At 42.7% G+C, this 13113-nt stretch overlaps 1 protein-coding gene across 1 annotated transcript in view; it reads left to right on the forward strand.

Annotated features, from left to right (window-relative positions):
• Positions 1–7151, forward strand: part of TOP6BL (TOP6B like initiator of meiotic double strand breaks) — a 30827-nt gene extending 23676 nt beyond the window's left edge. Inside the window, exons 10-14 of the mRNA XM_067472619.1 lie at positions 1997–2137; positions 4861–4982; positions 5077–5187; positions 5947–6045; positions 7134–7151. Coding sequence (XP_067328720.1) covers positions 1997–2137; positions 4861–4982; positions 5077–5187; positions 5947–6045; positions 7134–7151 — 491 coding nt within the window. The remainder of the gene's footprint in view (positions 1–1996; positions 2138–4860; positions 4983–5076; positions 5188–5946; positions 6046–7133) is intronic.
• Positions 7152–13113: the final 5962 nt, after the last annotated feature.

Here is a 13113-nt window from a genome sequence, read left to right on the forward strand (position 1 = left end):
ACATGGCCATATAGCCCGGAAAAACCTACAACAACCTATTATTATTATTATTATTATTATTATTATTATTTCACAGCCAGAATCATTGGGTTGCTGTGAGTTTTCTAACAGTAAATAAAGAGGAACACTCAGAAACCAGGGAAATTCCAGACAGGAAGCAATCAGGCCAAGCTAACACCTCCCAACAAAGGATTCCTCCAGGCAGGAAGAAGCCAGGCTTTGAAGCTGCAAGGCCATTCAGTGCTAATCAAGGTGGCCGATGGCAACATTCGCACGTGCCTCCAACAGACTGAGTTCTTTCTCCCACCCTTGACATTATTCCACAGATAAATAAACCCCACTTGCCTAGTTTCCAACAGACCTCTCAACCTTTCAGGATGCCTGCTATAGATGCAATTTTTACATATGTAATTTTTGTTGTCTGCATTTTGTATTTTATTTTGCTATATTGTATCTTTGGGCTTGGCTTCATGTTAGCTGCCCGGGAGTCCCCTTCGGGGAGATGGTGGCAGGCCGGTGCCTGCTGGAAGAGCACTTTGGTTTTCTCGATGTTCAATGACAGGGTGACCTTCTCGTTTGCTTCTGTGAAGGTGTTTAGAGTGGCTTGTAGATCTCCTTCTGGATGCACGCAGATGATGTCATCAGCATACTGGAGTTCTATAACAGATGTTGTAACCTTGGTTTTGGCTTTCAGTCTGTTCTGGTACGGCTGTACCAGGAGCTCCAACTTTATTTGCTTTGTATTAATTGCTTCCAGTCCAAGGTTTCAGGGTTCTGCAGATAGGTGGCTTCCTTAGGCTGCAGTCATAGGGCAAGTAACCTGTCCATCATCGTTAAGTTTTGGTCCCGCCCCTTGCTCAGGGCAATTGGGAAAGGAGCCATTTTTAGTTAGTCTTAGTAAGGAAAGCTAATTTAGAGGACGTGTACAAGCTTCTCCTTTACAAAAGCTTCAACCCTTAAGACTTTCCAGGGAAGAACAGTCTTAAGAGCATCCAAAGATTTCCAAAGATTTCCAGGGAAACTGCCCTAAAGCTTTGAGGAATTTCAGAGGGTAAACAGTTTGGAAGACCAAAGAACTCCAGCTGGAGAATCTACTGGCCTTAGTAGTAGGTCCACTCGGTGCTCGAGACGCAGTTCGACCCGGTAGCGGAGCCCACATCAGTAAGACTCAGATTACAGTCAGCCTGGGAGAAGTTAAAAAGGGATTTTCCTTTAAAGTAAAGAAACAGTTATTGAAGACAATTGCCTGTCCCTCGTGGACAAGATTAGGAAGCCACCAGTTGCATAAAAGCCTGGAAGCATTTGTTTAACTCTATTGAAGACAAGAGGAGTTTCTGTTTGATTGTTCATTAATAAAGGACTTTGTTATACTTCACAAGCCATCTAAAGACCATTTGTGGTGGAAAATCCTTGAGAACTTCTCTTCGGGGGCCCCTTGGCTTCCCGCTGGGCTCAAGTTGCACATCCTATTTTAAAGGAAATTCTTTACAGGCCCAGCGTGTGACAGAACAAGAGTGGCTTGTAGGTCTTCTGGATGCACACAGATGACGTCATCAGCATACTGGAGTTCTAGAACAGATGTTGTAACCTTGGTTTTGGCTTTCAGTCTGCTGAGGTTAAACAGCTTGCCATCTGTCCTATAGATTCATCATTCACAGTTGCCTCCAACAGACAAGAGTTCATTGTCCCACCCTAGACATCATTCCATAGATATATAACCCTCACTTTCCTAGTTTCCAACAGACTTCACAACCTCTGAGGGTGCCTGCCATAGATATGGGTGAAATGTCAGGAGAGAATGCCAGAGTCGGGAAAACTCACAGCAAACTATCCATGTATTGTCGAAGGCTCTCACGACCGGAAGCACTGGGTTGTTGTAGTTTTTTCGGGCTGTATGGCCATGTTCTATCCTATCATCCATCTATTTAGATGCAATAATTCATCCTTGTCTTCATTATCTCTGTTAACTATATATGTGATGTTTTCTGCCTCATAGATACGGCTAAGCCTGATGTCAGGTACAGACTCCATGCCAGCCAGAAACAGGACCAGGAGACTTCGGAACAACAGACGCTGCTGCTCTTCCTTTTCCTTAATTATTTTGACCAATTTCAAGACAAGCCGGTCTATAACTTCTGTACATATGACTGCCTATAACTGCATTCTTTGTGGAATGGGGGTGGGAAGGAATATGGAGATAGTTTGCCTTCGGGAGCCCATGGACTGAAATGTAGAGTATCACAAATATTTCAGTGGAGAAGTTACATTTCCGCCATTGTTTCCGACGTGAGAAACCCTTCCAGTCTGGGAGATTGGATGCAGACAGGAGAAATAATTTAAATTACGCTTCCATCAGTGCCAACATACATATCATAAATATGGTGATATTGACAGTTATAAATGTATTACCCACCTCTGTACTCAAAAGTTTCACTCTCTAGAGCAGGCATGGGCAAACTTTGGCCCTCCAGGTGTTTTGGACTTCAACTCCCACAATTCCTAACAGCCTACAGGCTGTTAGGAATTGTGGGAGTTGAAGTCCAAAACACCTGGAGGGCCAAAGTTTGCCCATGCCTGCTCTAGAGCATTGGCTCAGGGCATGCTCTAATTTTTGAACAGATGCTACAATTTGTCACAAATACTTAATCTGCATCTGAGCCCTCCCGAGAGATGGCCATGCAGCCTCTACAAAGAAGGAGCCTCCAATAGACTATTATTATTATTATTATTATTATTATTATTATTATGTTTGCTTATACCCTGCTTTCCCTCTCTAGGCAGTCTATATGACACTAGAGTTAAACTCCACTCTGAGTCAGAAAGAACAGCATCAAAGCCCTCCTGACAGATGGCCATGTGGCTTCTACAGATAAACCTCCAAAGAAGGAGCCTCCAATGGACTCCTATTATTATAATTATGTTTATTTATATCCCACTTTCCCTCTCTATGCAATCTATATGACACTAGAATTAGACTCCACTCTGAGCCAGGCAGGAGGACACCATGCAAGCCCTCCCGACAGATGGCCATGCAGACTGTGCTGAGAAATCCCCAAGGAAGCTCCAACTGACTCCTATTATTATTATTATTATTATTATTATTATTATTCTGTTTGTTTATACCTCACTTTCTCTTTCTATGCAATCTATATGACACTAGAATTAGACTCCACTCTGAGCCAGGCAGGAAGACACCATGCAAGCCCTCCTGACAGATGGCCATGCAGTCTCTGCTGAGAAACCCCCAAGGAAGCTCCAATTGACCCCTAGTATTATTATATTATTATGTTTGTTTATACCCCGCTTTCCCTCTCTACACAGTCTATATGACATTAGTTAGACTCCACCTGAGCCAGGCAGGAAGATACGATCAAAGCCCTCCCGATAGATGGCCATGCAGCCTCTACTGAGAAACCTCCAAAGAAGGAGCCTCCAATAGACTCCTATTATTGTTATAATTATGTTTAATGATACCCCGCTTCCTCTCTATAGGCAGTCTATATGACATTAGAGTTAGACTCCACCTGAGCCAGGCAGGAAGATACCATCAAAACCCTCCTGATAGATGGCCATGCAGCCTCTACTGAGAAACCCCCAAAGAATGAGCTTCCAATAGACTCCTATTATAATTATGATTCTTTATACCCTGCTTTCCCCCTCTAGGCAGTCTATATGACACTAGAGTTGGGAGAAACAACCCCAGAGCCATATAGTTTAATTCTAATCAGCACGAGAAGCCGGTAGGCTGTTAGGAATTGTGGGAGTTGAAGTCCAAAACTCCTGGAGGGCCAAGGTTTGCCCATGCCTGCTCTAGAGCTTTGGCTCAGAGCATGCTCTAGATGCTACAGATGCTACAATTGGTCACAAATACCTAATATGCTTCCGAGCCCTCCTGAGAGATGGCCATGCAGCCTCTACTACAATTTGTCGCAAATACTTAATCTGCATTTTTGTACAATTTACAGTATTATAGGAGCCTATGGTGGCGCAATGGGTTAAACCCTTGTGCCAACAGGACTGCTGAATAGAAAGGCTGGCGGTTCAAATCCAGGGAGCGGGGTGAGCTCCTGTCTGTCAGCTCCAGCTTCTCATGCGGGGACATGCGAGAAGCCTCTCACAGGATGGCAAAACATCTGGGTGTCCCCTACGCAACATCCTTGCAGACGGCCAATTCTCTCGCACCAGAAGCAATTTGCAGTTTCTCAAGTTGCTCCTGACACCCACACAGACACAAAACCAAAAAAAAAAAACCAAAGTATTCTACCTTTTTGTATGTTTGTATTTATTTACATGATTTTAAAAGCAGCGCAAATATATTAAGGGTGGCATTGTTTTTGAGTCAGAGAGGAACAATTCCACCGGTGCCCTTTTTCAAGTCTTCCTGCTTTCAGCAGAGGTGTAACTAATAATAATAATTAATACTAATAATACTAATAATACTAATACTAATACTAATAATAATAATAATAATAATAATAATAATAATACAACTTTTTTTATACCCCGCCACCATCTCCCCAAGGGGACTCAGGGCAGCTTACATGAGGCCAAGCCCAGCAATACAGTTAAACAATATAACACAAGAACACAACAGAAAATAAGTAAATAAAAATAAGATAAAATACAAAAACCAATATAAATAAACAAAGCAACAATATAAAATCTGAACATTAAAACCCAGAAAATTTAATCGCTAACAGTTTGCAATAAATCTTGGAACGTTTTCCACGAGTGCAGGTGCTACACTTTATTATAAATTGTGCTATTAGTATTTGGGTATATTATTCTTGTACTCATCCCTGAATTTAGTATTTCCTGCCTAATTTAATTCCTTATCATTTTCACTTTGGTTTGGTGCAGGGGACCGGCAAGCGATCCTGCCCCATATTTGCCCCATTCTTACGTGCAGCAAGCAAGCGGTGACAAATGCCATCCAAGGAGTGCTCCATGGCATCCTGGAGAAGCACCAAAACATGACTCAAGTGAGCACAGACCTGAGATTTGGGGTATTTGACTTGTGATTATTGTGGGTTGCGAGGCATTCAGGTAACACAGAGCTCTCTTTGACCTTCACAGAACCAGCAAAGATTGGCATGTGCATTGCCCGTCATGGCAGAGGCTATATCCAGTATAGTTTTAAGCAGCACAGACAGCGAGTTCAGGAAGACGTGTTTCCAAGGCTTGCAGGTATAGCTGGACCGAGGCATTTCACAAATGCTCTTACTACCATTTCATTAGATGACTGGATGGGTGGCATAGATTGTAAAAAGGGATAACCAGGTTTTCTAGGCTTATTCCTTGAAAGTATTTGACCAAGTTTGTGTAGAAGGAGTGAGAAGTGAGCGGATGTACAACAAGGCTGAAATGTTTGTGCTGAACTGCTCAAGGAGATCTTAATATTTATTATTATTCATTTATTTACGACATTTATATGCCGCCTTTCTCACTCCGAAGGTGACTCAGAGCTGATTGCAAGGTATATATACATACAATATATTATATTATTAGTATAGTACAATATCAGTATTAAATATTACTATATTGTACTATACCATTATATTGTAATGCTAGCTGTCCCCTGCCACACGTTGCTGTGGCACTGTCTGTGTATGTATGTATGTGTGTGTGTGTGTATATATATACACACACACCCACACATACATATACACACACATACATACATACATATACACACATGCTTAAGCGGCTGAGGGGGGAAAGGAAAGGGCCTGAGGCTCTGAGGATGCCTGCCATAGATGTGGGTGAAATGTCAGAAGAGAATGCTTCTGGAACGTGGCCATAGGGCTTGGAACACTCACAGTAACCCACTGCACATTACATTTGGCATCAAATACTTTTTGTTTTGCTTTGTGGTTTTGAAAATTGATGTGTGCATTAGCGTGTGTGTGTGTAGATTGAGACACAGATGTAATATCCTTTGTGTAGGTTGCTGATACCAAGGAGTTTCAAGTCACAATCAAGGAGACCTTCGAGAAAGTCATTCTTAAACAATGGAAGCCCAGCAGGACCTGTGACGTCAAGAGGGCAAGTTTCTCTCCTTATATCCCTTGCTGTCTGTTCTTAGATCATAGTGTCTTCTCCATCTTTCTACTTTCTATGGGGTCAGACCATTGGCCTGTCTCACAGAGTTCATGGGCATGGGCCTTTTTTTTTTTTTCCAACACTATCTAAATACCAAGAATTAAACTTGGAACCCTCTGGGCATAGAGCACATGCCTCACTTATATATAGCTTCTAATAATAATTAATAAAGTATTATTATTACTAGCTGTACCCGCCACGTGTTGCTGTGGCCAACCTTCCTCTTCCTCTCCTTCTTTCCCTCCTTCCTTTGCTCCCTCTTTCCTTTCTTCCTTCCTTCCCTTTTTCTTTCCTTCTCTCCTTCCTTCCTTCTCTAACTCTTTCCTTCCTCCCTTTTTCTTTTCCTTCCCTTTCTCTCCTTCTTTCCTTCTCTACCTCTTTCTGTCTTTCCTTCCCTCCCTCTCTCTCTCCGTTCTTCCTTCTCTACCTCTTTCCCTCCTTCCATCACTCCCTTTCCTTCCTTTCCTTTTTTCTTTCCTTCTCTCCTTCCTTTCTTCTCTACCTCTTTCTTCCCTTTCCCCTTTTTCCCTCTTTCTCTCGTTTCTTCCTTCTCTACCTCTTCCTTCCTTTGCTTTTTTGCTTCCATCCTTCCTTCTGTCTTTCCTTCCCTCCCTCTTTCTTTCCCTTCTTCCTTAGCACCCTCTTTCCTTCCTTCCCTTTTTTTCTTTCCTTCTCTCCTTTCTTCCTTCTCTATTCTTTCCTTCCCTTCCCTTTTTCTTTTCCTTCCCTTTCTCATTTCTTCCTTCTTTACCTCTTTCCTTCTTTTGCTTTTTCCATCCTTCCTTCTGTTTTTCCTTCCCTCCTCTTTCTTTCCTTTCTTCCTTCTCTACCTCTTTCACTCCGTCCATAGCTCTTTCCTTCCTTCCCTTTTTTTCTTTCCTTCTCTCCTTTCTTCCTTCTCTACTCTTTTCTTTCCTTCCCCCTTTTTCTTTTCCTCTTTCTCTCCTTTCTTCCTTCTCTACCTCTTTCCTTCCTTCTTTTCCCCCTTCCTTTCCTCCCTCTTCCTTCCCTTTTTTCTGTATGTCATTTAGCTTTTGGGGGGATTTTAAGTCCTTTCTACTGTTTTTCATTGGGGGGAGGGTTATGAGTGATGGTCACTCATTGATCTGCTAGGGGTGTTGTGTCCAAATTTGGTGTCAATTCATCTGGTGGTTTTTGAGTTAACCCTGCAAATGAACATTACATTTTTATTTATATAGATTATTATTATTATTATTATTAGAAACACAACAAGATGAGTGTGATCCGACCAGTTCTTTGTCGCAGGCAGATGGTATTTGTGGCACAACTTCCAATTAATCATGTGAGCAACGGTGTTATGTCTCTGCTTGGAGTCTGTCTGTGCTATCTTCTTGCAGCAGCTGAGGATGGGATCCATTGTTTCATCTGCTTCCTTGCAGAGTCTACAATTTGGGATTATTATTATTGTATTGTTGAAGGCTTTCATGGCCGGAATCACTGGCTGTTGTAGGTTTTTTCAGGCTATGTGGCCATGTTCTAGAGGCATTTTCTCCTGACGTTTCGCCTGCATCTATGGCAAGCATCCTCAGAGGTAGTGAGGTCTATTGGAACTAGGAAATTTATTTATTTATTTCGCATATGTCTACCCCACCCTTCTCAACCCCCAAGGGGGGACTCAGGGCAGCTTACAAAGGCACAATTTGATGCCAGCATAAACATAAACATAACAATGGATAAAACATGTAAACAGCAATTATAACAATTAAGACAGTCAGTTTATACATCAAAATCAATAAAAACAATCTAATACTCAGCGTTCGCCATGGGTTTATATATATATATATGGGAAAATGGGTTTATATATCTGTGGAATGACCAGGGTGGGACAAAGAACTCTTGTCTGCTGGAGCCAGGTGTGAATGTTTCAACTGTCCACCTTGATTAGCATTTGATGGCCTGGCAGTGCCTGGGGCAATCTTTTACTGAGAGGCGATTAGATGTGCCTGATTGTTTCCTCTCTGTTTTTTTGTTGTTATAATTTTAGAGTTTTTTAAATACTGGTGGCCAGATTTTGTTCATTTTCATGGTTTCCTCCTTTCTGTTGAAACTGTCCACATGCTTGTGGATTTCAATGGCTTCTCTGTGTAGTCTGACATGGTGGTTGTGAGAGTGTGCACTCAAATAATATGCTGTGTCCAGGTTGGTTCATCAGGTTTTCTGCTATTATTATTATTATTATTATTATTATTATTATTATTATTCTGATGGACTGTTCTTTACCTAATGTAATTGTATTTTCATTATTTTTCAGCCTCAAAATGATCAAGCAGGGTGGGCCACTGCAGACCTTGTCTTGCACTCCACTCAGCAGAAACCATTTGCAGAACGAGAGACCGAAAAGGGAAAAGGCAGCCATGAAAATGAGGGTAGGTAGCTCCATCTTCTCATGAGAACACAACACAGAGATCCTGTACATTAGGCATTTGCAAACTTGGGCCCTCCAGGTGTTTTGGACTTCAACTCCCACAATTCCTAACAGCCGGTAGGCTGTTAGGAATTGTGGGAGTTGATGTCCAAAACACCTGGAGGGCCCAAGTTTGCAAATGCCTGCTATACATTATAGTATATGTGCATTGTGCAATATGGTAGACGAATGGTGCCTGAGCGAGTGTATTGATATCATACACAAACTGCATATAATAACCCTCGCCTTTGTTTTATGTCCTGCAGAACTTTTGCTTGATAGCTCAGAGTTGGATGGAACCAGCAGGATGAAGAAGAGAAAGTCAATAAGCAGTGACTTCCCTGTGGCAGATTCAGAAGGTCACAACGTCTCTTTGGAGGCCGAGGAAGAAAGTTTCTCAACACAATCAGATGCGGCGATCTCACACTCTCCTCATCCATCTTTTGCTGAAGCCACTCCATCAGTGGATGGAGTTGGGAATAATGGAAATCCGTGGCAGGTCCGTCTAGAGATATTCCCCCGTTAAAATAGACCCAGAGTACAAATATAATCTAGTATAGTCATACTTAGGTGATTCCTCGTAGCCTGAGGATGATGGTCCTCCAAGTGTCTTGGTGGTAGGTCTGTAAGTGGCTGTGGAGCCCTATTCTTGATCTACGTGTTTTTCCACAGTAAGGACATTGGTTTCCAGGTGGAAGGCGGTCCAGGTCAGGGTTGGCTTGACATGCCTTCCTCTTGGCATGTTTCTCTCTTTAAATACAGAACGACAAAAATAACATCAGAATTCAAATTCTGCAGCAGTGCTGGTCACAGCTGACCTCCAGTTAGAGCACTCAAGAGCCAGGGCTCACCAGTTCTCTCTCAGTGTCTCTGCCACAGTTTTTAAGGTTGGCTTTTAGCTCCTTTAAATCTCTGTTCCTGCCCGTTGATCGGGAATTCAGTACTTACTTTACTTAGACGATCCCTCATAGTCCGAGGATTATAGTCCTCCAAGTGTAGTGTCTTGGCGGTGGGTCCGTAGGTGACTATGAAGACCTATTCTTGATCGGCAGCTTCTCCCGCAGTGAGGGCATTGGTTTCCAGGTGGAAAGTGGTCCTGATCGGGGTTGGCTTGACATGCCTTCTTCTTGGCACATTTATCTCTTTTGCCTTCCTTTCGTGACATTCTGCAGCACCGCTGGTCACAGCTGACCTCCAACTGGAGCGCTCAAAGGCCAGGGCTTCCCAGTTCTCGATGTCTATGCCAGAGTGTTTAAGGTTGGCTTTGAGTCCGTCTTTCAATCTCTTTTCCTGCCCACCAACATTCTGTTTTCCATTCTTGAGTTCGAAATAGAGCAACTGCCTTGGGAGACGGTGGTTGGGCATCCAGACAACATGGCCAGTCCAGTGGAGTTGATGGCCGAGGACCATCACTTCAGTGCTGGTGGTCTTTGCTTCTTCCGGCACACTGACATTTGTCCGCTTGTCTTCCCAAGAGATTTGCAGGATTTTTTGGAGGCAGCGCTGATGGAATCATTCAGTATAGCAATTTAATATTTATTTTAAACCAGCTGGAAAAATATTCTTGGAAGGTCAGGGCAAATAAAGGCATTTTCTCCACAGCCTAATAATAATAATAATAATAATAATAATAATAATAATAATGTTGTTGTTCATTCGTTCAGTCGTCTCCGACTCTTCGTGACCTCATGGACCAGTCCACGCCAGAGCTCCCTGTCGGCCGTCACCACCCCCAGCTCCTTCAAGGTCAATAATAATAATAATAATAATAATAATAATAATAGTATTTCTTCTCCACCTCTGCTTGTGGCTCAAGGCGGGGTACAGCATAATTAAAATGCTATAAAGAACATGTTTCGATAAAAGATACAGATTAAAAGAGAAAATATACTGGACACCTAGTCACCTTTTTCCAGGCGTTCCATTTCTGAGCACAATTCAAAGTGCTGGTCTTGGCCTATAAAGCCCTATACGACTCCGACCCAGTTTTCTTGTCCGAACGTATCTCCCTCTAGGTTCTGCCTCATAGTTTAAGATCCACCGGGGAGGCCCTGCTCTCGGTCCCAGCAGCCTTGCAAACGTGTCTGGCAGGGATGAGGGACAGGGCCTTCTCGGTGGTAGCCCCCCTCTTGTGGAATTCGCTCCCCAGCGAGATTAGATCAGTGTCCTCCCTCCTTTCCTGAAATCGGCTTTTGGCTAGGAGGCACAACAGCACTTTGGACATTGAATTGGACCATATGATGATTGTTATGATAGTGGAAACGATTGTATAATTAATGTTATTGTTTTAATCTATTGTGTTTTATGGTTTTATATTGTCGTTATTTTGTGATATTTCTGCATCGAAATGTTGCGAGTGTTAGCTGCTCTGAGTCCCGCCTCGGGGGTTGAGAAGGGCGGGGTAGAATTATCGCAAATAAATAAATAAATAAATATTTTTTTATGGGTAGGAGAGTCTGAGAGGGGACATAAATAAGGCCGCTTCCTGATCGCCATATATTTAACCTGAAAGAGAAGGTTGTGACTGTTGTGGAAGGCATTCACGGCCTGAATCATTGGGTTGCTGTGAGTTTTCCGACAGTAAATAAAGAGCAACACTCAGAAACCAGGGAAATTCCAGACAGGAAGCAATCGGGGCCAGCTACTATCTCTCAACAAAGGATTCCTCCAGGCAGGAAGCAGGCAGGCTTTGAAGCTGCAAGGGCATTCAGTGCTAATCAAGGTGGCCAATGGCAACATCCACACGTGGCTCCAACAGACTGAGTTGGAATGTGTCCAGAGGAGGGCGACTAAAATGATCAAGGGTCTGGAGAACAAGCTCTATGAAGAGAGGCTTAAAGAGCTAGGTATTATTCCACAGATAAATAAACCCCACTTGCCTAGTTTCCAACAGACCTCACAACTTTTGAGGATGCCTGCTATAGATGCAGGCAAAACGTCAGGAGAGAATGCTTCTGGAATGTGGCCGGACAGCCCAGAAAACTCACAGCAACCATTATTATATTTGAATCTATTATTATATTTGTATTATAATAATAATAATACAAATATAATAATATTATTATATTTGTATTAATATATTATTGTAATAATACAAATATAATAATACTATTATATGTGTATCCAGCTTTTATCGCTTGTCATTGAGACTTATCCATTTGAAAATTTCAATACTAATTTTCCTTGATTTTGCTTTTGTCTTGCAGGACGAGGACCTTTGGAGGCAGGAGGTCTCAAATCTTGCCGAGTGGTCATTCTGAATTCAAAAGTTATTACAGACGGAAGACAGCTATCGTCAAAAATCCCAAGGGGTGCCATGTTTGTTTTGTTTCTGATGCTCCAGAGGTCAGAATGTAGAAACCAATGGATTAAAGAGCTGCAATTTCTGGACAATGGCATTCCTAACCATTTGGGGAAACCCGGAGTCTCCACAGGAAGCGTGAACCTTTTGGAGATTAATTGGCATTCACACTAATTGGAATAATTATAATATTTTGGAAAGGCATGACCTTGTTAGAGATCGTTAACCTTTTGTAGAGTTAAAAATTCACTTGAATCAACTTTCTCCTTAGTGATAAATATCCATTAGTATTTATACAAGGCAATTTAGGTTCCTCGGTTGTTAGACTGATAGACCTAGGAACAAAGATATCCCAATACACAAAAAACAGCAGAGTTTCAGGCGTGTTCAGTTGCCCAAAACCATCTACTCTCCCTTAACATATTTTGGTTTAAATAATGCTCTCAAGATGAAGTCGAGCAAGGATTTAGGAGGGTCTCACCCAGGACTCACAGAGGAGGATCCGCTGCTTTGCTGAGCAAAGGAAGGACGAAGCCGCAAGCTAAAATTTCCCTAAGTTCCCAAATAAATCTCACCAAAGCTGAAGGAAGCGCCATCGAGTTGTATTTATTGCGATCCAGCTGGAAAAGATGCAAAGCTGCGATAATTCGACGAGCAAGCATACACTGAACACAAAATAAAGCCTTTTTATACATAAACAGAGCTGTCAGATTTGAATTTCCCGCTCCCCGCCCCTCAGCCGGCTCGGCGATGATTGGCTGGTGCTCTAGAGCTGGGAGGAGGCTCGGCCGCCTCCTGAGCGCCTTAGCCAATAGATGAGCTTCTGCCGCCTCAGCCCGCTGGCCAATTAGGAGAGAGGGAGGCGGGACGAGAGGGAAACAATGAAGTCTTGAGTGGATTATGGAAATATGTGGTGTCCAAATGGCCGGCAAGTCTAAAGCATCTTTTTGTTCAGAGTCGAATAGAGTCTGAGAGTCTAAAGGCGTCTCTATGCAGTCTAAAAATGGAGTCTGAGATCTGAATAGTCCCAGATCTGATCACATGGTCAGTACTCCTTCCCACAACATAGAGCCATGCAGCCTCTGCTGAGAAATCCTCTGAGAAGGAGGTTCCAAGGGACTCTAATATCATTATTATTATTATTAATAATACCCTGTTTTCGCTCTCTAGGCAGTCTAGAGTGAGAAAGACTCCCCCCAGAGCCATCCAGTTCAATACCAGGCAGGAAGGCACCATCAAAGCCTCCCAACAGATGGCCATGCAGCCTCTACTGAGAAACCTCCAA

Source organism: Anolis sagrei, chromosome 12 (genome assembly GCF_037176765.1).
Source record: "Anolis sagrei isolate rAnoSag1 chromosome 12, rAnoSag1.mat, whole genome shotgun sequence".
Taxonomy (NCBI): domain Eukaryota; kingdom Metazoa; phylum Chordata; class Lepidosauria; order Squamata; family Dactyloidae; genus Anolis; species Anolis sagrei.